Source organism: Dromiciops gliroides, chromosome 2 (genome assembly GCF_019393635.1).
Source record: "Dromiciops gliroides isolate mDroGli1 chromosome 2, mDroGli1.pri, whole genome shotgun sequence".
NCBI lineage: Eukaryota > Metazoa > Chordata > Mammalia > Microbiotheria > Microbiotheriidae > Dromiciops > Dromiciops gliroides.
In genome coordinates this window covers 192,892,020-192,916,483 of record NC_057862.1, presented here as the reverse complement: position 1 = coordinate 192,916,483, position 24,464 = coordinate 192,892,020, and the positions used below count along the sequence as shown (strand labels likewise).

Here is a 24,464-nt window from a genome sequence, read left to right as displayed (position 1 = left end):
CAGCTCATTTGAAGGACTTGGGATGTTTAGCCTGGAGAAAGCAAGACTGTTGTGGGGGGAAGCCCAGAGAGGGGAGCCAAGCTGGGGAGACATCATAGTTACCTTTAACTATATAAAGAATTGTCACATGGGAAGAGGGCTTGGGCCTATTCTCCTTGGCCCCAGAGGAGAAAACTAAAAGCAGTGTGTAGAGGTTGCAGAGAAACAAGATTTTTGCTCCATGTAAGAAAAAACTTTTTAACAATTGGCACTCTCCCAAAATGGTATAGACTACCTCCAGAAGTAACAAGGACCTCTTTATTACAGGTCCTCAGGCAAAGGCTGGATAACCCCTGAAAGGGGGTGCTAGAGAGGTGATTTTTGTTCATCTACAGGTTGAATTAGATGGCCCCTAATGACCCCCTCAACTCTGAAATTCTCTGAAAACAGTATTTCTGGACAACAAATCTGTCCCATAAAGCTTTGTAGGAGGACATGAATGAGCATTGTAAATTATCTTAGGGGTGGGGTTGGGGGGCGGGAAGAAGGGGTACTTTTAAATATGTTTTTTAAATTACACATTAGGGGCAGCTAGGTGGTGCAGTGGATAGAGTACTGGCCCTGGAGTCAGGAGGACCTGAGTTCAAATCCGGCCTCAGACACTTGACATTTACTAGCTGTGTGACCCTGGGCAAGTCACTTAACCCCAATCGCCTCACCAAAATTAAATAAATAAATAAATAATAAATTACACATTAAATTCTCTACCAGAAATCTCTGCCTGAAAAGAAGCAAATAACTTTTATATTTGAGGACTCAGTTCCATTGAGCATCTTTCAGATTCACAAGTACTAAAAGACAGTCACTGAGGTGGGTGATGGGAATTCCATGACATCTAGAGATAAAAGGCACAATGTAAGTACGCAGTATGTAATTATAGTACCCCAGATATTACTTGTTCAGAGGAGCTGGTGCTGTTATACCAGTTTGTTTTTGTCATCATGCCTTGTATGTGCTCTCATTAATCATTTATTAAAACTAACTTGAAGCTTTACAGACTTGAAGATGACACATTGCATTCTTAGTCAGCTACAGTCCAAGTAAAAAATAAGAAATGAACTAGAAAAAACCCTAAAAAGTGATGAATGAATTTCAGTGGAAATGCAGTTGGTTTAAATGTTGACATGTCATCGTTTTGGGAGTATTCTTCCTGCTTTTATCTTTGTCACATGGAGGGGAACGATTTTCATTAACAGTTTATTAAAGAAGTTGTCCAATCCTGTCTGACTCTTCATGACCCCATTTCAGATTTTCTTGGCAAATTACTGAAGTGGTTTGCCACTTCCTTCTCCAGCTCATTTTACAGATGAGGAAACTGAGGTAGACAGGGTGAAGTGATTTGCCATGGTCACCCAGCTAGTGAGTGTCTGAGGCCAGATCTGAACTCAGGAAGATGAATCTGGGCAAGTTTGTCTGCCTCAGTTTCCTTCATGGTAAAAATCAGGTGCTAATAATAAATAGCACCTACCTCCCAGGGTTGTTGTGAGGATCAAATGAGATAATATTTTTAAAGTGTTTAGCACTGTTCTTGGCATGTAAGAGGCACTTAATAAATGCTTGTGCCCAACCTCTTTCCTTGTAGTTAGGCAAGATAAGCTCAAATAGCAGGAGCAGGAGACAGGATGGAGGAAAAGTTTTGTTAAGATAGGGAAGATCTGAGTTTGGTTTGAAAATAGAAAAGAATTAGAAGAAAAAGAAGCTTAACACTTTGGAGAAGAGGTGTAATAAATGAGACCTCAATAGGGTCAGAAGTATGATCACTGGGTTTGAAGTCAGGAGATATGGGTTTAATCCTCTCTCACTCAATTGCATGACCTTAGCAAATCACTTAACCTCTCTGTGCCTTGGTTTCCTCATCTGTAAAATGAAGAGGTTAGACTTGACAGCATAGTGCTCTAAGCAACTCTCTAAGACAAGTTATAGAGAAAGTACTGGCTTGAGTCAGTATAAGGAGTTCCCCTCCCCGCCCCCCTTGGGAATTCCCTACACCAAAGAAATCACAGGTCTAGACCTTATCACCATTTTACAAGGGAGAAGGTGAAAGTTTACTATCAGACTGACAAAGAATACAAAAGAGGAAAATGATAAACGTTGCCCTCTTGACCAAACTGTGAATTGATTCATTCTGGAAAGCAATTCGGAACTATGCCCATTAAGTTACCAAATATGCATACCCTTTGGGCAAACTATTCCACTCGTAGGCCTGCCCCAAAGAAATCAAAGAAAGAATAAAAGGATCTATAGGTACAAAAAATATAGTAGCTTTTCATGATAGCCAAAAACGAGAAACTAAGAGGCTGTCCTACTGGGGAATGGCACATGAATGTGATTGCATCTTGAGAAATGATGGGGTAGACAGTTTCAGAGGAAATGGGAAAGACCTTAATGAACAAAGTGAGCAGGACAGGGAGAAGAACTTATACAATGATAACAATATTATAAACTTTGAAAAATTGTAGAACTCTGATTAATGGGATGATAAACCATGTGGCCAAAAGGACGAAAATGAAATGAAACATACCCTCTGTCAGGAGGTGAGGAACTGAAAAGGCACAAGGAAAGAGACATACATCTTCAGACTACTGTTGTCTGACCACTTGTCTAACACACACTCCTTTTCTGGAGGGTTTTTGTTGTTGTTGTTGTTGGGGGGGGGGGGTTGTGTGTTTGGGTTTTTTTCCGGGCAATGAGAGTTAAGTGACTTGCCCAAGGTCACACAGCTAGTAAGTGTCAAGTGTCTGAGGCCAGATTTGAACTCAGGTCCTCCTGAATCCAGGGCCAGTACTTTATCTACTTTACTACCTAGTTGCCCCTCTGGAGAGTTTTAAACATGGAATTGACCTTCAAATTTATTTCAGTCAGCATTCTTCTTGGTAATATCTCACCTGACTTAACTGAGGGGAAAAATAAAAAAGAAAGAATTTGTATAGCAAATTTCTTAGGACAACATGGAAGCTATTTAAATGCCAACTACTGATATGACTGTTGATTTTTTAGTGACTTAAGGAAGATTGCAGTTTTCAAAGTGGGCGAGGTACGTCAAACAGATTCTCTTCATTACCTTTGCCCATATGTGAGAGAAAATAGACTCATTGAGCAAATAATAGTGTGGTTGTGTGTGTTTTTTTTTACCATAAAGCAAAAATTTAAAGAAATTTTTCATGTATCTCTTTTGTTTAAAATTATTCCTTTAGTCTAGAGTCACTAGATTGGAACCACTCAGATTAGGCTGATGTGGAAATTCTACAAGACTGGTGCATTGAACTAGGATCTAGGACCCTATTTCCCTATTTTTAACTTGGAACTTAAATTTGTATGTTTCATGTTGATAGCTAGACTTCAGGTCATTGCTAGAATTGACAGCTACTTCTGAGAACTCAGGAGGAATACAGCTCAGTTAGAAATCAGGGACAAATACTAGAAGCTTCAACTCAACAAGCATATATATTGAGCAAATTGATGTGTCTGCAGATTATGAGATTAAATTCCTTAGCCTTCCTGTAATATCGTGTTTCTTCGAACCCTTGTTGTGGGAGGCAAAGTCAAAGAGACCCCTTGGACTCAAAGTTCAAAGCTTTGGGAAAGCCTAGGAGACCCCCCCCAAAAAAAAAAAGATCTGTTTTTTCTGTATGGCTGAATGCTTGGCAGGTTTTAGTACTTCCTCATCTTAAAAGTCCTTTGGTTTTTGTGAGTTGAGATTATATGCTTGTTTCTTTGAGAGGCTAGGCAGATTTAAGCCAAAAAAAAATCAGCAATTAAAACCTTGTGAAGTTGTTTACAGTAGTCCTTGTTCTGCCACTCTGAAAGTAACATGTTTCCTGAGACATCTCTTTACATGTGTTATAGACTTCAACAAAGGCTGGAAAAGAACAGAAGCTAATGAAAGAGGCAGCCTGGGTAAAGTGGATAGAGGTCTGGCCTTGGAATCAGGAGACTTGAGTTTGAATTCCCATCTGGGACACTTCCAAGATATGTGATTGTGGCCAAGGCGACTTCTCTGAACCAGTTTCCTTATTTATAAGGACCTAGGTTAGCATTAGATATTTTACAGGGTTAATATAAGGAAAGCAACTTGGAACTTTAAAGTACTATGTGTGAGTTTTTATTAATATTATAATGAAAGTATTTGTCACTGTAAAATTAAAAGATAAAGGGTAAGATATAACTTCAAAAGTTAAGTAATCGGAGAAAAATAAAGGTGAGTGGTTAAAAGGGGGGTGGGGATGGGAAAGGCTTAAACTACTCATGATGAGGGTCCAAAAGGATAGGAGATGATCTTGAAACAAAACAGTGTCCCATGAATTCCTCCTGAATGGCAGTCAGGAAAGCTTCTTGTCATGGATGACCTGAATAGTCACAACAGGACCACTAGCTTCATGCCGATGGTTACCTCTGTGGTCAGGTATGTGGGACCATGCAAGATGGCTCCTAGCACATGGAGTGTCAGCATGGAAAAGTGGAAAGAGCACAAGATTTGAGGACAGGACCATGGTCTACAGACCTGCTTCTGCTATTTTCTTTTACCTGTGTGACCTTGGCCAAGTGACTTCTGAGAGGGAAGAGATCATTTTTAAGTGAGACAATCAGGAAGGGCTTCATGGAGGAAGTAACATTTGAACTGGGCCTTATGGGTAGAATTTAGGGCCATCAGGAGAGGACATTTCATGCAGAGAGTAGCAAGGATGGAAAATGTGGTGTGCTTAGAGGGGAAGGTAGAGAACAGGAAACAAATCTGACAAGAGCAGAAGGGAGGGTGGGGAATTATGGGAACTTAGGTCAAAAAGATGGGCCAGCTTGTGAGGAGCCTTGAATACTAAGCTAAAGAATTTTAGGGCTCATGGAAGGGTGGGTTGGTTGGTTGGTTGTTTTTTTTTGGTAGAGGTGAGAATGATGTAGTCAGCTATTCTTTAGGCAAATGAATTTTTCCTTCAGGATGAATTAGAGTGGAGAGATACCAAACAGAAGATCAGCTATGAGATCTTCGTAATTGTCCAGGCATGAGATAATCAGGTCCTAAACCAAAGTGGTACCAATAGGAACAGAAAGGAGAGGATGAATAAAACGATTACAAAGGATGAAATAGAACCTAATGAGATCTCAGACCAAAAAAAAAAAAATCAGCAATTAAAACCTTGTGAAGTTGTTTACAGTAGAGTTACATAAGAGAGCAAATGAGAGGGAAGGAGTCAAAAACTTGTGCTTTCAAGCTTTTGTGACTTGGAGAAGAAAGTAAGCCCGTAGAGGGCAGGACATTGTTTCTTCTCTGTTATCCCTTTGTGCCTACCACATAGTAGGCACCTGATAATGCTTTTTGTGGAACCAAATAGAAATTGGGAAGTCAGGGAGGAAAGATTATAAGTTTTATTTTGACGTGTCTAGTTTGAGTTGACAGTGAGATATTAAGGTGGAAATGACCACCGAGACATGTGTGATCTACCTGAAGGGTCAAAGAGAAAAGATAGCATTCTATGCTAAAGTAGGACTCTCCTAAAAAAAATTTGGCAGCCCGAACATCCAAACGTTAGAATTGGGGCCAACTGTGTACCTCCTGTGGCCATGGTTCAGTGCTATTTGAAAGCAGTCACACACACAAACAGTAAGGCTTTTTCAGGGCCAAGACACCTTTTGGTTTCTTAAATTAAATTTCTTTGTGACTGTTCTCGGGCTTCTTGAGCAAGTACTATATGAAAAACCAAATTGTTAGATTGGCAATTTCTCCCTTTCTCTGCCCCTCCACCACGTTGATGTAGGAATTCTTGATTGCTCATGTTATAATTTTCTACTCTATCCTTAATTAAACTAATTCTACTAGCATTCTCAGCATCTGCCAAAGCTTGCCATGATAGTACTTTTAAATTTTATTTTTAAAAAACCCACAAAACAAAACCCCCTACCTCCACTTGTACCCCACAAATAATAGCCTGGCCCAGGGTTCTAGGATTTAGGATCTTCTCAGGCAAAACAATAATATTCTAGTAAAACTTGCTTGTAAAGTTTGGAATTATTACAGATTAAACCTGTTTGAATGTCAAGATATAGTTTAAAATTTCAGACTTCAGTACTGGAATGACTTTTTTTTTAAAAAGCTTTATTTTGTGCCTTCTGGTGGGTTGTTTTTTTTCTTCACACCACAGACATGTCACGTTATCCTTCTCCTCACCCCCTCCAAGGAATCTTCACCTTATCATAAAGAAAAAAAGCTTCCAAGTAAAACCAGTTGATGCAGAAGATTGTAGGTGATGACTTTTCCTTGATAGGATTACTTTGTTACATTAACATCTCAGGATCTTACCAGATCCGTGTGTTTTTAATGACCAACTCACCAATTGATTCTTTTTTTTTTTTTTTAAGTGAGGCAATTGGGGTTAAGTGACTTGCCCAGGATCACACAGCTAATAAGTGTTAAGTGTCTGAGGCCGAATTTGAACTCGGGTACTCCTGACTCCAGGGCCGGTGCTCTACCCACTGCGCCACCTCGCTGCCCCACAAATTGATTCTTGAAGTAAACTACATACAGTAAACTGTGGTGATTCCTGGAAATTATCATTTTGACAAGGGTTGTGATAAAGTTAATCTTTTTATCATCTATTAAAAAAACAAGAGTTCACCAAGCAAATTAATAAAATAAGCAAAATATGTAATCATCAAATGAGTTTTAAAAGGGACCTTAGAGATCATAGCGTTCCATTGTCTTATTTTATAGTAATTTAAGAAAAGCTCAGTTGACTTTTTAAAAAATCATTAAAGTGGGGCAACTAGGTGGCACAGTGGATAAAGCACTGGCCCTGGATTCAGGAGAACCTGAGTTCAAATGTGGCCTCAGACACTTGACATTCACTGGCTGTGTGACCCTGGGCAAGTCACTTAACCCTCATTGCCCGCAAAAAAAAAATCATTAAAGTATTTTATTATTTTCCAGTTACATGTAGAGATAGTTTTCAACATTTGTTTTCATAAGATTTCTAGTTCCAAATTTTTATCCCTCCCTCCCTTCCCTTCCCCCTCCCCAAGACAGCAAGCTATCTGATATAGGTTATATACATACACTCACATTAAACATTTCTGCATTAGGATTGACCTTTTTTAAGACAAAAGGAGTTTCTTGGTACCCCAAGTCATCAAGCAGTTGGAATGGGGCTGCCCGCAATCCCAACTTTGAGCTGCCTTTATTAGACTGTAGTAAAACAATTTTCAGATGAGGGTAAGACAATCTCATTTGGTAAACCTTTTAATGAGGAAGTGGGATTAGTATCTCCTTAGTTCCTCCCCATTACAGCATCATTGGGAGATGGGCTTAATTGACTTTTACAAAGTTCTTTTGCTGGGGCAATATTTTTATTTCTTTTCAGTTCAGCATACAGTAATTAAATGCCCACTATGTGGAAGGGAGGCAGATAAGTGGCTCGGTGGATAGAGTGCTGGGCCCAGAGTCAGGAAGATTCATCTTCTTGAGTTCAAATGTGACCTCAAACTCTTATTAGCTGTGTGATACTGGGCAAGTCACTGTTTGTCTCAGTTTCCTTAACTGTAAAATGAGCAGGAGAATACAGTGGCAAACTACTCCAGTATCTTTGCCAAGAAAACCTCAAATGGGGTTGTAAAGAGTCAGACACAACTGAAAAAAACTACTCAACACCACCAACAAATGTGGAAGGGACTGTGCTGTGTGCTAACATGAAAAAATGCTATAACTGCCAACCCTAAGGAGCTAACAGTCTGATAGGATGGGTGTGGCATATATGCAGAGAGGTATGGTACTTACTTGGTAGACAGGAATAAGAACAAAGAAGAGATTCTAAGAATGTACTCTAGGAAATTTTCATGTGGGAGAGATTGCTTTCACCTGGGGATGGTACCTGAGCTAGTCCTTGAAGAAAGAGAACAATTATAGTAGACCAAAGTGAACAGGGAGTACATTCTAGGCATGGGGGATACCCTCACAAATTCATGGAGGCAGGAAAGGACAGGCTGAGGTCAAAGAAGAGCTAATGTTCTCGTTTGGCTGGTGGGCAGATCGAACAAAGTCAAGGAATGTTGGGAGGGGGTGTCTTTGTAACCCACAGGGCATAGCATCAGAGCTTGACACATAGCAGTCACTTAATGAATGTTGTGTTGGATTGAATTAAATTGAAATCAGGATGGAAAGGAAGGTTGGAGCCAGCTGGTAGAGTCCCCCCCCAGGAGGCTGTATTTTATCCTAGGCCATGGGGAGCCATTGGAGGGTTTTGTAGATTTCCTGCTATTTTTCCTTTGGTAGCTCTCATTTCCATACGTACAATCCCTGCATTACTTAACAAACAATGTATCTATTCATTAAAGCAGTTCCGGGAGGATTTATATAATCTTAGCTGTTCCTTTTAGCTTGTGTGCTCAAAAGTCATAATACCTCATTTTTTAAAATTCTGTAATTCATGTTTTCCATTGTTCTAAATGGACAACACACACACACATACACACCCCAGTTATTCCAAATTAATGAGGTTTATTGGACTTTAATTTAGGTTAGTGTTTCAGAAGACCATCTGATGATACAGCGGAGTCCCCAGACAACAAGAGCCTGGCTTAAGAAGACTATTTATGATGTTTAATGTGATTGTACATATATAACCTATATCAGATTACTTGCTGTCTTGGGGAGGGAGGGAGAAAAATTTGAAACAAGAAATGTTATAGAAACAAATGTTGAAAACTATCTCTATATGTAACTGGAAAATAATAAAATATTTATATGGGGAAAAAAAAGACTTTATGCCTGACTGTCGTAGATAGGAATTCATAGGACCTCAGAGTTAGGATATACTTTAGAAGTCACTTAGCTCAGCTTGGCTAAGAATCCCCTCTCCAGCCTATCCAGCAGACAGGACATACCTGACACACAGGCTGATGTCCATCCCATTTCCTCCATGATGGTGGGTCTTAGGTTAGATAGAAAAGCATTTCTGCCCCCAAATGATTGTTTGATACCAGAATGAGTAACTAAGTGAAATTGCATAATTTCCTTCCTTAGAGATCTTTAAATAAAATCAGCAGTTTTCTGGGTGCCAATCCAGTGTAAGTCTGCCTTGAGCTTATTCTTTTGGTTGAGTCATTTCCATTGTGTCCAATTCTTTGTGACCCCATTTGGGGTTTTCTTGGCAAAGATACTGGAGTGGTTTGACATTTCCTTCTCCAGCTCATTTTACAGATGAGGAAACTGAGGCAAACAGGGTGAAGTGAAGCCCAGGGTCACACAGCTAGGAAGTGTCCGAGACTGGATTTGAACTCAGGAAGAGGAAGGAGTGTTTTCGACTCCAGGCCCTGTGCTTTATCTACTTTGCCACCTGTGTCATGCCTGTACTGCATGACAGTTTAAGATCCCTTCTAGATAACCTGGTGATCCTGACCCACTCTCCTCCGAACCACAATCTCATTCTTTGCCAGATGTGCCCAGACACATCAAGAGTTTCTCAGCATTTAGACTGAACTATTACTGGGGCTTTGTGAAGGCAGGAAGGAGTGGTGGGTAGTTCTTGTTTGAGGTTTTAAATTTCATTCCATTGCTTTATCCCACAGTCAGTACATTCCAAGAGGTTTTCTTCCACTCCCCACTCCCCACCCCCGACCCCCAGTTGCTCTTACTTGTGGAAGAAGAAAGTGGGTCAGAAAAGAAGAGGGAGCAAAATCAGTCTTCAAGGTTTTTCTTTCCCTCCTCATCCCAAGGTCTGCGTGTCTGTGTGTGTGTGTGTGTGTGTGTGTGTGTGTGTGTGTGTAGATAGATCTACCAATCTATCAATCTATCTGTACAGTATGTCCCAAAAGTCATAGTGCAGCTTTAAAGCACTAAGACTTTGGGGACACACTGTACTTTGAAAAAAAAATTTAAGTGGAAGATCATTAGAATAGGTGAATTAAAAGTGCCTTTTACTTTTATATCCTATTAATATCCAGATATACTTTTTGCTTCTTCTCCCCTCTCTAGCAAAACTTCCTTTGTAAGAAATATTTTTTTTTCAAAAAAGGGAAAAAAATTACTTCAGCAAAGTAAACTAACACATCAGCTGTATCTGAGAGTCTGTGCAATAGTCCACAAGAATGGGTAGGTCTTAGCATGCTAGCCAATCGGTGATTGGGGCACAGCAGTGGTTTGCAAAGACTAAAATGGTTTGTCATAACAAAACAATCTTCCCCTGCAGTTCCTCCTCTCGCTCCTTTTCCCCAGAGGCCTTGTCTGAGAGACCATTCCTATATTTCTTATTCCCTTCACCCTTCTTGGTAGGTCCCTAGTATGAGGCTTGCTTTGGGCACTACGGTATGATGGGAAGATCATTCCTTGGACTTGCAGTCCAATGAGAGGAATGAGGGTTGAAGTCTTGGCTTCATTACTTACAGTTTGAGTGACCCCCGAGCAAATCACTTAAACTCTGAGCCTCAGTGTCCTGATCTGATCCTGGAGATAGTAACCCTTGTACTGCCTTACCCCACAGGATGGTTATGAAATAAGTACATGTTCAACTGTCAATAGATAGGTACTAGACCTGTGATTACATTATGGGCATAGGGTATCCCAAGATGAGAAAACTCTGCCAGTGGCAGTCAGCAATTTCTATGCAATATCTAGACAGAGAGTTAAATGACTAGCGCACTGAGAGGTTAAGTAACTTGCTCAAGGCCACACAGCCAGCATGTATCATAGGCAGGACTCCGACTCTGAGGCCAGCTTTCTGCCCATTATGCCATGACAACTGTAAAGCCATACCTAGATGTGCCCTACTATTGTTGTTGTTGTTGTTGTTGATTATTATTATTACTGGATGTAGTGGTCTGTGACATCTAGTCTGAATCTTTCCCTATCCCTTTTTTTTTTTTGGTGGGGCAGTGAGGGTTAAGTGACTTGCCCAGGGTCACAAAGCTAGTAAGTGTCAAGTGTCTGAGGCCGGATTTGAACTCAGGTCCTCCTGAATCCAGGGCAGGTGCTTTATCTACTGTGTCACCTAGCTGCCCCCTCCTGCTTAATTTTTGATGGAAACGTCCTTTACTGTTACCACTGCCTCCTGGGATACTGCAACAAATTAAGAAATATGTAAGTGGGCCAGTAAGTGGGAAAAGGATTAGGAAGCCCTCCTCAGTGATAAGAAAACAGTACATCTCCCAGAGTGAATTTCACTTTCTGTTTATGCCTGATGTGTCAACAGAAGTGCCTACTAATGTGGCACACTATGCTAGAAAAGAGCATGCTTTCTTTGATAGAAGCAGTTCTATCAAAAGTGACCGATCCTACCCAGATTCTAGATGTAAGCCAAATAGAGAGACTATACTTGGATGATTCTTCATTAGCAAGATGGTGAAATATCAAAATTTTCCTTTCTTGGAGAGTTGTTTCTAGATTTTCCTCTCTGTAAAATGGTCAGACCCTGGGGCTAGTCATATAACCTGGTTTGCCTCAGTTTCCTCATCTGTAAAATGAGCTGGAGAAGGAAATGGCAAACCACTCCAGTATCTTTGCCCAGAAAACCCCAAACGGGGTGGCACAGGCACATGACTGAAATGACTGAACAACAGCAAACAACCAAAAGTGGCCAGAATTGTAACCACAATGGGGTGAACAGGATCTCTTCCCCCCGCCCCCAAGAGCAACAACATTCAGGGTGCGTTTCCTTTGTTCTCCAGTGACTGCCACAAGGATCCTTCCCCATAACTCATTCTGCCTTTTGCCTGTCTTACTCTTCCCATTCCTCTTCTCTCTAGAAGGTTACGTGGGTCACCTAACCATGGCAGACTGTCCTCTGCATGCCCTATCCCTCAAAATGAATTTGCTTCACATACCAGAATCTTTCATTCCAGGAAGCTTTTTGGCCTCTTGCTTTGTGCCACAAGTTAATCTTTCCTTTTTTTCTCTCTTTTTTTTCCTCCCCCTTCCTTTTCTTTATTAGGTACTTACTGGAGCAGGATTTTCCAGGTATGAGGATTGGTCCAGAGCCCACAACAGATTCTTTTATTGCTGTAATGTATGGAGAAACTGAAGGCAGCACCCCTGGAAATGCTTTAGTTGTGGATCCCAAAAAGCCATTCCGAAAACTTAGTCGCTTTGGAAATGCCTTCCTGAACCGGTAAGAAAGACTTCCTCATCTTTTGTCATGTTATGTTTGTCTTAAGGAAGATTCTTTTCCTCTGACTGGCAGCCAAATGCATGTGAAATGCTAGAGTTAGGTTTAGTCAGTAATGCAATACATATTGGATTTGGAAAACCAGGATTAACATTAATAGATTGTCATGTGGGGGAAAAAAAAGAGCTTTTAGTTGACTCCAAGTTTAATATGAACACACAGTCAGAATCAGCTTCCAAACCCTCCCCCGCCCCAAGAAAACTAAACACTCTAATGCAATTAATAAGAGAATTATTAGAAATAGAATATCCATATGCCAGAAGCTAATATTATTGTATTCTGTATCAGACCACATCCGAAATATCACATTCCATTATGGCTGCCACATTTTGAGAACAACAGTGTCGAACTGAAGTGTGGTGAGAAAAAGGCTGCCAGAAAATCGAAAGTTTGTATTGTGAATACTTCAAGCAATTGGGCATGTTTAACCTGGCTAAGAGAGAACCTAAGGAGGAATATGATAGTGGTCTTAAATACTTGAAGAACTGATTATTACATGGAAGAGACGTTAGATTTAGGTTGTGTAGCCACAGAACTTCCAGTGGGTAGAAGTTAGCAGGAGGCAGATTTACACTCACTGTAAGAAAGACTTTCCTAATTAAAATCATCCACAAATGGAAATATGCCTCCTTGCTAGGAATGAGCCCTTAGTCACTTATAGGTGCTGGCCATTCTCAGAAGGGTACTGGAGAACGGATCCTTGCATTAGGGAGGAGGTTGTGTTCATTCATCTCCATAGGTTTGCAACGTCTCAGTGATCTCTGGGTTGATTTATCCATTGCCTGGCTTCTTTTGCTGCATTATGCCCCTTCCTCCTCCCCGATATATACCTCTTTAAAGTATTTTTGTTTAACATATAAAATAATTTCAGAACAACAACAAAAAGAATTTTGCTACTTATTAGCAACTCCGGTCAATGTTATTTGGGGGAGATGTATGGAATTATTGGCTAAAAAAGAGTTTGGGATTATCTGGGGATTTACTATATGTGTTACTACTATGAGAGTCAGTGTGACATAGCATACAGAGAACTAACTGTCCTTAACCTGGGTTCAAGTCTTGCTGTTGACACATGGGGTGTGTGACCCTGGGCAAATTGTTCAACCTCAGTGCTATAGGCAACTCTCAAAGACAGGGTTTCTTATCCTTTTCTGTTACTCTTTGGTGGTCTGGACCCCTTCTCAGAATAATGTTTCTAAATAATTGAAGGAAATGCTCAATTTCATTTTGAGATTAGTGAAAATAAAAATATCATGTTTTCCCCATCCAAATTCATGGGATGCCTGGGATCTATCCAGACTCCCATGGGGATCCATGGACCCCAGGTTAAGTATTCCTGCTCTAAGTCTGTAGATCTTGGGGAAAATGTTTGGATCTGCTTTTGGTGGAAGGAGTTTCTTCACCTGGGAGTTCTCTATACCAGGGGTTTAGATTGGGAGCTCCTTGATGGCAGGGACTGTCTTTTGTACTTTTTTGTATCCCCGGCACTTATCACAGTGCCTAGCATATAGTAGGTATTTAATAAATGCTTATTGATGGACTTACAGTGAAATCACAGGTCTAGTTCATGTCCTTAAGCTATTTGTCTCATTCTCATGGAGGAAGAAAAGACTGACAGTAGATCTTAGGGACTAATGGTGCTTCTTTTTTTTTTTAAAACCCTGACATGTCACTCCCTTTCCCTCATATCTACTATCCTCACTCCCTCCTTTTTTTAATTCATAATCTTTCCCTTCATTCTTTTTGGTTTTTTTGTTTTGTTTTGTTTTTTGGTGAGGCAATTGGGGTTAAGTGACTTGCCCAGGGTCACACAGCTAGTAAGTGTTAAGTGTCTGAGGCCAGATTTGAACTCAGGTCCTCCTGAATCCAGGGCCGGTGCTCTATCCACTTCACCACCTAGCTGCCCCCCCCCCTTCATTCTTTCCTATTCTCTGTATTCACCTTTCCCTCCTCTTTTTCTCCCCTGCTTTGAGAGTAGGCAGAGCAAGTAGTTGGGCAAGGAAGACTTGCTCTAGAGTAATCATTTTATCGGCTTAGGAATGGGGGACTAGTCAAGAAGCATTTGTCAAGTGCCTTCCACAGGCCAGGCATTGTACTAAGAGCTGGGGATACAAAGAAAGACAAAAGACAGCCCTTGCCCTGGAGGAGCTCACAGGCTAATAGGGAGTAGACTTAGACCTGACAGAAGTCCTGAAATGCTACTTCCCCTTTGTAAATGTCTTTCAAAGTGGGAAGAGATACTCATACATTGGGAAAGCTCCAGTATTACCCTGCCCAAAGACCAGAGAAGGGTGAACTAGATGACCTTTCTGAATCTCTCTCATTCCCATCAAGACAAAACATTAAATATTTAATTGAGTGTCTTGATTCAGTGGGAATTCAATAACCAAAAAATGTGGATTTCCCACTGTTATTATTGAATTTTAAATTGTATTAATGTTTTGCATGATTTCACATGTATAATTGATATCATATTTCTTGCCTTCTCAGTGGGTGTGGGAGGGGTGGGAGCGAGAGAGAGAATTTGGAACTCAAAATTTAAAAAGAAAAGAATGTTTAAATAAATAATAAATTGAAATGTTAAGAAAAATGAAATTATATTAAAAATATATGGAGGTGCAAATACTCTCTGAAAGACTTAGGTTTGTTTTTGTTTTTTTACCTTCCCATTGTCATTTAAAGAGAACATTCAAACAATTTGGCAAGCTGTGCTAAGTTAAAACATAAGGAAGCTGGAAACTCAGATAGTGAATTACACATGTCATTATAGAAAATGATTTGCAGAACATTGTGTCCAGTAAAAAAAAAAAAAAGTCAGCCAGGTGAGGATTGAGCTTTGGAAATTGGAAGCCTTGGATGAGTAAGCTTGGTTCACAAACCAAATTAATAAGTAGTCATGGAGCAAATGCTCTTTGTGTAATACATATTCCTCAATTCTTCTGATCTCTAGAGTTTGATGGGGCATAACACCCCCAGGCCTGGGAGCAGTCAGGAGTTCTTCTCCCAGATGAAGGCTCTTTGACACAGGGTTTGCTGATTGGCAGCACCCATTTCATTCAAGAGTAAAAGTACTTACAGGGGGCAGCTAGGTGGCACAGTGGATAAAGCAACCAGCCCTGGATTCAGGAGTACCTGAGTTCAAATCCAGCCTCAGACACTTGACACTTACTAGCTGTGTGACCCTGGGCAAATCACTTAACCCCCATAGCCCTGCCAAAAAAAAAAAAAAAAAAGTACTTACACCATGGTAATGATGGTCCTGAAATGAACTGGTTTCATTGTTTTCCTCATCTTTCCCCAGAATTCATCACAATACAGTGAGATTTCATATTCATTGAATGAATGAAAAAGCTTTTAGTAAGCACTTACCATGTGCCAAGCACTGTGCTAAGTGATGATGAGACAAATAAAAAAATCAAGATAGTCAACCCTTAAAAGTTCAGCTACAAGACAGATGGCAAGAGCCAAGGGTTCTTTAGGCAGTATCACTAGGTCAGGGCAGGTGGCAAGGCATGATAATCCTCACTCTTATAGGAAGGAATAGAGTTGTTAACTTCCATTGCATCCAAACTGTGTATAAATTGTACATTGACCTGATAGGGATTTATTGTATTAGGATTTGGAACTGGATGTTGGCCTTTCATTTTCTTCTTAGTCAACAATATTTTCCCATACTAGTAGAGAGGATCACTGACAAACATAATCAAGAAATAATTTCTTAATAACTTCAGAACTCATTATGGCTAATCCTCACTAATTTCAATTAATTTGGAAGTTATACTGAATTAATTACATTTATGAGTTATAGAATACTTTTAAAATATATGCTTTCGTTTCAGGTGCCTACTGTAGTAGTTTGAAGTAGACCAATAAAATGTTGTTTTGCTTTAATAAATAGATAATCAGTAAGTCAATAAATATTTATTAAGAACCTACTATGTGCTAAGTGCTTGGGCTTCAAAGAAAAATAAAAGATACTCTCTTTTCTTTTTTGGGGGGGGAGGCAGGGCAATGAGGGTTAAGTGACTTGCCCAGGGTCACACAGCTGGTAAGTAAATGTCAAGTGTCTGAGGCTGGATTTGAACTCAGGTCCTCCTGAATCCAGGGCTGGTGCTTTATCCACTATACCACCTAGCTGCCCCAAGATAGTCTCTTTTCAAGGAGTTCACAATCTAGTAGGGGAGACAAAGTAAACAAATATATACAAACAAGCTGTATAGAGGATAAATAGGAAATAATCAACAGAAGAAAAGCACTAGAATTAAGAGGGGTGGGGAAAGAGTTCTGTTGAAGGTAAGTTTTAGTTGGGACTAGTAAGAAGCCAGGGAAATCAGTTGATGGAGGGAGGTATGGGGAACAGCCACTGAAAAAGTCTGGAGCGTCTTGTCAAAGGACACTGATGGGGAGCAGCTAGATGGCACAGTGGATAAAGCACTGGTCCTGGATTCAGGAGGACCTGAGTTCAAATCCGGCCTCAGACACTTGACACTTACTAGCTGTGTGACCCTGGGCAAGTCACTTAACCCTTATTGCCCTGCATTTAAAAAAAATAAAAGGACATTGATGAGGCCAGTATCCTCAGATTGCAGAGTACATAGGGGTGGTGTAATGGGTATAAGGTATAAGAATGAGGGAAAGGTAGAAAGGGAGCCAGGTTATGAAGGGCTTTGAATGCTAAACAGGATTTTTCAGTTGATCCTTGAGGTGACTGGGAGCCACTGGGGTTCATTGAGTTGGGGGAGGGGGAGAGTGACATGGTTAGGCCTGAAATTTCAGAAGCTCACGTTGAAAGCTCGGTGGAAGATGGAACTCTTGAGGAAGACAGACCCACCAACAGTCTTTTGCAATAGTCCTGGCATGAAGTGATGAAGGTCTGTATCAAGATGGTGGCTATGTGAGAGGAGAGAAGGGGGAGTATATAAGAGGTGTTATGAAGGTAAAATGAAACAGGCCTTGGCAACAGATTGTATATAGGGGGTGAGAGAAAGTGACGAATCCAAGTCATGAGATTGGGTAACCAGGAAGTTGGTGGTGTCCTTGACGGTCATGTGGAAGTTTTGGAGGAGAGATAATAAGTTTAGTTTTAGACCTGTTGAGTTTTAACGTATAGGATATCTAGTTCAAAATATCCAATAAGCACTTAGAAAAACTAGACCTCCAGCCTAGAGGTTAGGACTTGATAAATAGATATGAGAATTATTAGTAAAGAGATGATAATGAAATCCATGGAGTTGATGAGATTGACAAGTGACACTAGTATAGAGAGAGCAGAGAAGAGCATCCAGGAGAGAGAGACCTGTATTATTACATCCATGTTGGGCTGGATCTAGCAAAGGAGACTGAGTATCAATCTGATAGGTGGGGAGAGGCAGGAGAGAGAGGGAGTCCTAAAAGCATAGAGAGAAAGGGAGTATCAAGGAAGAAAGGGTGATTGACAGTATCACAAGCTGCAGAGAAGTCAAGAAGGATGAGAACTGAGAAAAGGCCATTAAATTTTGCAGTTAAGAAATTAATAACTTCAGAGAGCAGTTTCCTTTGAATGATGAGGTCAGAAGCCAGACTTTAGAGAATTTACAAGAGAGTGGAAAGAAAGGAAGCGGAGGCGCTTATGCTTATTGTAGATGATCTTCTCAAGGAGTTTAGCCACAAAAGGGAGGGGAGGAAAGAAACAAACATTTACTAAATTCCTGCCGTGTGCCAGGCAACTGGACTAAGTGCTTTACAAATATGATCTCATTTGATCCTCACAAAGACCCTGGGAGGTAGGGGCTGTTATTATCCCCATTTTATAATTGAGGAAACTGAGGCAAACAGAAGTTAAATAACTTACCCAGGGTAATACAGCTAGTGTCTGAGACCAAATTTGAAATTGGGTTCTCCTGACTCTAGGCCCAGTATACTATACCACCTGATGCACTAGAGAGATAGATGATATGATAGGTGGTGGGGATTAATAGATCAAGTAAAGATTAAAAAAAATTTATCAGCAGGGTCATCTAGGTGGCACACTGGCCCTGGCGTTAGGAGGACCTGAGTTCAAATCCAACCTCAGACACTTAACACTTACTAGCTGTGTGACCCTGGGCAAGCCACTTAACCCCAATTGCCTCATCAAAAACAAACAAACAAACAAACAAAAAAAAAAACCATCAGCCTAAATAATACTCTGTTAATCTTGTGATTACTTGAAACATCTACTTAAGTACAAGTGTTTTAAAATATTTGTTCTTTTAAGTGTGTAAACATTTCCTCTGTAATCTTGCTGATATAACTAATTTTCCTAGCAAATTATTTTTAATTGTTGAAGGGAAAGTAAACAAGCCAACTTTATAACAGCTCCTAGTCTAAAGTCAAATTAATTAGATTTTTCTTACAGGTATTTGTTACTTGGTTGGCTTTCTTCCACCAGACTGGAAGCTGAGGTGGAGAGAATTGTTTATGGGTGGAGCCTTTTGATTCATTTTCCTAAAAATTATTTGCTTGAAAATGAGTTTCTATTTCCTAAGAATATACCAGTATCATTTGAGTTAGAGAAGGGAAGTAAACAGTGCTTTGGGGGGCAGGGTTCAGTCCAAAACTTAAATTATAAATATAATGTAGAGATAGAAGGAACTTTAGAAAGTATTTAGTCCCACTCTACTCCTTTTTACATTAGGAAGAAGTGAAAAGTTAGTTGCATCACTAAGAATATAGAAAAGAGGAAGTGAGGTTATTCATTTAAGCCATTTTAGCAATGGTTCTCCATTTCCTAAAACAGCAGTTTTCAGACTTTTACAGTATTAGACCTCTTCACAATAACCAAATCTCAGGTAAACCAGCAACAAAATCTTTAAGGGTGATTTTTTTTTAACAGTGCCTACAATTAATGGTATCAAATAAGACAAGACTAATTTATTTTTTTTTTTTTAGTGAGGCAATTGGGGTTAAGTGACTTGCCCAAGGTCACACACCTAGTAAGTGTTAAGTGTCTGAGGCCGGATTTGAACTCAGGTACTCCTGACTTCAGGGCCGGTGCTTTATCCACTGCGCCACCTAGCCGCCCCGACTAATTTAATTTTTATCCCCATCAAACCAACTTTATTCCTGACAAACACAATTAATTGACTGAGAACTGACTGACTTCAATTCCCAGGCCAATGAATTTCCTGGGGAGGACCAGACTTTGTCAAATCCAGCCTCAGATTGTTTTATAGACCTCCCAGGCTCTTCCCTCCTAGAAGTTCCCAAGCTTTCTTCCTGGACTTTAAGCTTATTATTCAAAAGAAACTATCTAATGCAAAAGAATCTATCTGTGAGAAACTTACTTTTTCCAGAGGCAATCTCTTCCCTCTTTCTGTTCTGTTACCCTATATAAACCCTGTCCCCAGTTCCCATCTTTGGGGTAATCCTATCACTTGCTATGGTAGTATCATGAGTTATAACTACTCTGCCCTGATTAAAGACCTTAATTTTGTTATACTGTTTTCATTAAATTTCAGGTAGACATTCCAAATTGAACATTATTGCAAACAACATAATGAAAAGGATGCTGTTATTTGCTATCCAGTTCACAAAGTTTATTGTAAAGGTCAAGTAAGATAAAAATGTGAAGCTTCCTTGGAAAATGCTATACTAATAAGTATTAATTCAGCCCACAGCAACCAGTGGAAGAAGGAAAGCAAGACAAATACAGGGCCTACACATGGTTTTGTTACTCCCCCCCCCTCTTTTTTTTTAGCTTCAGGGTAATGAGGGTTAAGTGACTTGCCCAGGGTCACACAGCTAGTAAGTATCAAGTGTCTGATTTGAACTCAGGTCCTCCTGAATTCAGGGCCACCTAGCTGCCCCCTAAATTTTTTTTTAAGACGAAGAAAAAAGGTAAAGAAAAAAGAATAGGGAGGAAATGAAAGGAATTTACTAATTTGCATAATTGGAATGCCCAAGAAGAATATACAACAGATAAGGAAGTCATGGAAGGCACAGGTATCTCATGAACCCCATTCTTATCTGAACCAGAAAAAAGTGAGTTGAACACACACACACACACACACACACACACACACACACGCACGCATGCACGCACGCACGCACATATACACACGTCCAAAGAGTTTGGTTTAGAAATATCTTAAACTCAACAAGGAAATAGGTAGGACATGGGAAGAAGGAGTTTAAGAGAAAGGAGAGTCAGAAAAAGAATAGTCACAAGCAAAATATAACAGAGTGTGGACAATAACAGGTGAATTAAAAAGAGGAAGAAAGTGTAAGAATCAAAGATCTGGGTCTGGACTTGGTAATGAAAGAAGGATGGAGGAGAAGGAAGAGTCCAATTCAATTCTAGATTGCTAATATTGATCACATTCCTTCTTTTTCCTCTTTCTATTCTTTACAAATACTATGGGAGGGAAAAAAGAATAAGCATACAGTGGAGGCAAAATAATAAGCACACCAATAATCATAATTCCCAATGACATAAACTTCTTGACAAAATGGAGATGGAAAGTAGAATCTAATAGTATATTGTTTGCAACAAACGTACTTGAACCAAAGATCTACATAGTAAAACTAGGGACTGTAGAAAAATTGGTTACCCTTCAGGCAAATTTTAAAAAGCAGACAAAGAAGATAAGAGAAATTAAATTATACTTAAAGGTACCATAGTTAACAATATACTTAATAATATATAATATTATACTTAATTTGGCGTTTTATTATGTCAAATGGCATAGTATCAAAATACTTTTAAAAAGGTCAAATTTCACAAGGAAATAGCAAAATTATATATAGTAGTGTCTTTCAGAACTAGGCAAATTTGAAAAAAGACAAACAAGAAAAGAAGTTAAGGAATTGAATAGGATTTTAGAAAATTTAGATAGCCATATCTATCTGGCTTTTATTGATTAGAAATAAAAAGTATGCATATTACTTAGTTGTGTATGGTAACTTTTCAAAAATTGATCATTTTCTAAATCCTCATGAACAAATCCAATGAATCAGAAATATTAAACATATTCTTTGCTGTTTGAACAGTAAATATTTTCATTAAATAAAATTACAACAATAAGACAACATATGAACTTTTGGTTGTAGCCAAAGTAATCCTTATAGGAAAATTTATAGCTCTAAATATTTTCACAAACAAAAAATTGGGCATGCAACTAAAGAAAACTAGAAAAGCAACAATTTTTAAAAACAACACAAAAAACAAGAATTTTGAAAATTAAAGATGAACAAAAAACCTGTGTAAGGGGCTAAAAATCTAGCTATACTATCTAAAATCTAATGAGTGGTCGCCAATAAATTATAAGCTTTAGCAAGAGTATTTAAGTGTTTAAGTAATTATTAAAGAGCATTAGGATCAGAGAGAAAAGTAAAAATATAACTATTTCTAAGAGACCCCATCATCTGTCCTGCCATGGCAAGGTCAGGAACAAAAAGGACCCAACACTTCCTCCTTCCTCCCAGAAGCCTCCTGTGAAACTGGGAGCATCACCCCAGCCACACGCACACACAGCTCCAAGCTAATTGGCTGGTAGCTTTGATAGACAGTACCCACAAGCAAACGTCACTTCCTGACACCACGGACCTGACTGCATGGCTTGCCCTCAGATGCCTTCTCCTCATGGTGGAGCTTTCCTATAGTAACTCTCAGCAGGTGGCATCATTCCAATCGTTACACCTGAATTGATTAATAAAACTAGGACCTTTTTCAAAACTAGTAAATTAAGCTGTTGGCTAATCTGCTACAAAAGGGTGGAAACCAATTTGTTAATTGTTTTTAAAAAGAAAAAGAAGAATTTGTAGCTAATATAGATGATATGCAGGAAATCATTAGAAACTATTTTACCTAATCATATGCCAACAAAATTAATAGATTGTAATGGGTGTAGTGGAATAGGGACCCCAAGAAATTTAAGAATCCTTAAACTTTCCCAAGGGAAAAACAGATCTGCCTCCCATCTCTGAAATATGGAATGTGGCTGTAGCCAAAGCACAAAAACCTTGTCTGCAAGGAACAAAAATGATATACAAGATATAGATGGGTGTTGATAGCCCATTATTCAAACTCTAGGCATCTCCTTCCAGTTGTTTCAATCCCCTCCCAGTTGTTTTGTAATCTCCCTCCCCCCAGTTGTTTTGACAGCTTTCTTTGTGTGTAAATATATAAAGAGACCAGCTCTTTTCTTATTCATTGAGACAGTCTCCTTAACAGCTCTGTCTTCCAACCATATATCCCTATCTCCTAAGAAATCTCTCTTTATTTTAACAAGATTCACTATAAGCCTCCAATTCTTTGGATGAGTTAACCAGGTCGTAAGTTCCCACAAGATTAAATGAAATGGATTGATATTTATGCAAATAAAATGCCTAGACTAGCAGAACATGAAGCAAAGAATCTCTATAACCCAATCTTAGACAAAGAAATTGAACAAGCCATGAGGGAACTCCCAAATAGGGAGGAGAGGGGGAGCCCAAGACCAGATGGACTCCCAATTGAATTCTATCAAACATTCAGAGAACAGTTCCAATATGACATAAATTGTTTGCAAAAAGTGAGAGAACCTACAAAACTCTTTCTATGAAACAAATATGGCATGGATACCTAAGTAAGACATTAAGAAGAGCAGAAGTATCAAACACCGTGTCTCACAATAATCCTGTGTGGCCAGAACCAAATTTAGATGTAATTGGGAAATAGTTAACAATAAATTAAAATACAATAAAACATAGATACTATTTTCTTTTAAAACTAAGTCAGTATATGGCCTATAGAAATCCTCATGTATGGATTCATTGCCCCTGTTTTCTATTTGAGTTTGACACCACTAAAATAGAGGATGAAAACTAAAGACCAACATCTCTAATGAATATTGATGCAAAATATTGAATAAAATATTAGCAAAGGGGCTACAAAGGCATATTTTATTTTATTTTATTTATTTTTGGTGAGGCAATTGAGATTAAGTGACTTGCCCAGTTCACACAGCTGGTAAGTGTCAAGTGTTTGATGTTGGATTTGAACTCAGGTCCTCCTGAATCCAGGGCTGGTGCTTTATCTACTGTGCCACCTAGCTGTCCCCTTTGGTGTGTTTTTTTTTTTTATTTAAAAGTTTAGTAATAAATGGGCCGTTTATTATTGTAGAAAATGGTATCACTAAAACAAAAACCTCAAGTTATATGAAATAGAGAAATGCTAGCAATTTTCCCAATAAGATCAAGGCCAGAGCAAGAATGTTCATTATTACCATTTTTATTTTAGAAATACTAATTATAGTTTTAGAAATACTAATTATAGCAATAAAATATGAAAAAGAAGAAATTGAGGGAATGAATACAGGCCCAGAATAAGAATGACCACTTTTTGTAAATAATATGATGGTTTACTAAGAGAACAGTATTCAGCCAAAAATTAATTGAAACAAAAACCAGTAAAGTAGGAAGCTATGAAATAAACCCACAAAAATCATGACTTCACAAAATGAATGGTGAAGCATTCTTCCCACCCCTTAGCAGAAAGGTGATGGACTAGAGCAGTGATATCAAAATCAAACAGTAATGGGAGTCACTAATATGTACATAAGGGTCACTAAAAGCCACATATTGAATTAATTTTAAAATATAAAATATTACCTATGTTTTATTGTATTTTTGTTATTTTGTTAAATGCTTCCCAATTACAATTTAATCTGGTTCAACAGCACTGAGGAGTATTGGGTTTGCATGGGGTCTGTGGAAAGACCTCTAGTTTACTGGAGATTCAGAGTTTTCATTATACAACCAATACTCGATTTGTTTTGCTTGACTGTACTTGTTACAAGGGAGGGATTTATATGGGGGGGGGAAGGCAGAGTTATGGAAGGAAGGGTATAGATGGTGGTAATGAAAAAAGAAAAAGAAAGGTTCAAGGAAAGATTTTTTCTAAATACATAAAGGACAGCTAGGTGGCTCAGTGGATAGAGCACTGGACTTGCAGTCAGGAGGATGTGAGTTCAAATGTGACCTCAGACACTTGACACTTATTAGCTTTGTGACCCTGGGCAAGTCACTTAATCCCAATTGCTCCACCAAAAGAAAAAAGAAAATGTTGGAGAAAATATGAATAATGTAGATTTAACTTAAAATCATTCTATGCAAAAAAAAATACGTAAAGAGAAGAAAGTTCATAAGAGAACAAACAGCAGCACTGGAACTACAGAATAAAGTGTGTGTGTGTGTCTGTGTGTGTGAAAGAAAGTTCTATAATAGAAATTCCTATTTTCTTTATAAGCCTCTTTTTCTATTTTTTGTGTAAAGAAATTTTTA

General features: G+C 39.0%; 1 protein-coding gene across 1 annotated transcript in view; it reads left to right on the top strand.

The window, feature by feature from the left end:
• EHD4 (EH domain containing 4) overlaps positions 1-24,464 on the top strand; it is a 110,161-nt gene that overhangs the window by 3,943 nt on the left and 81,754 nt on the right. Inside the window, exon 2 of the mRNA XM_043988956.1 lies at positions 11,949-12,125. Within this exon, the coding sequence (XP_043844891.1) occupies positions 11,949-12,125 (177 nt within the window). The remainder of the gene's footprint in view (positions 1-11,948; positions 12,126-24,464) is intronic.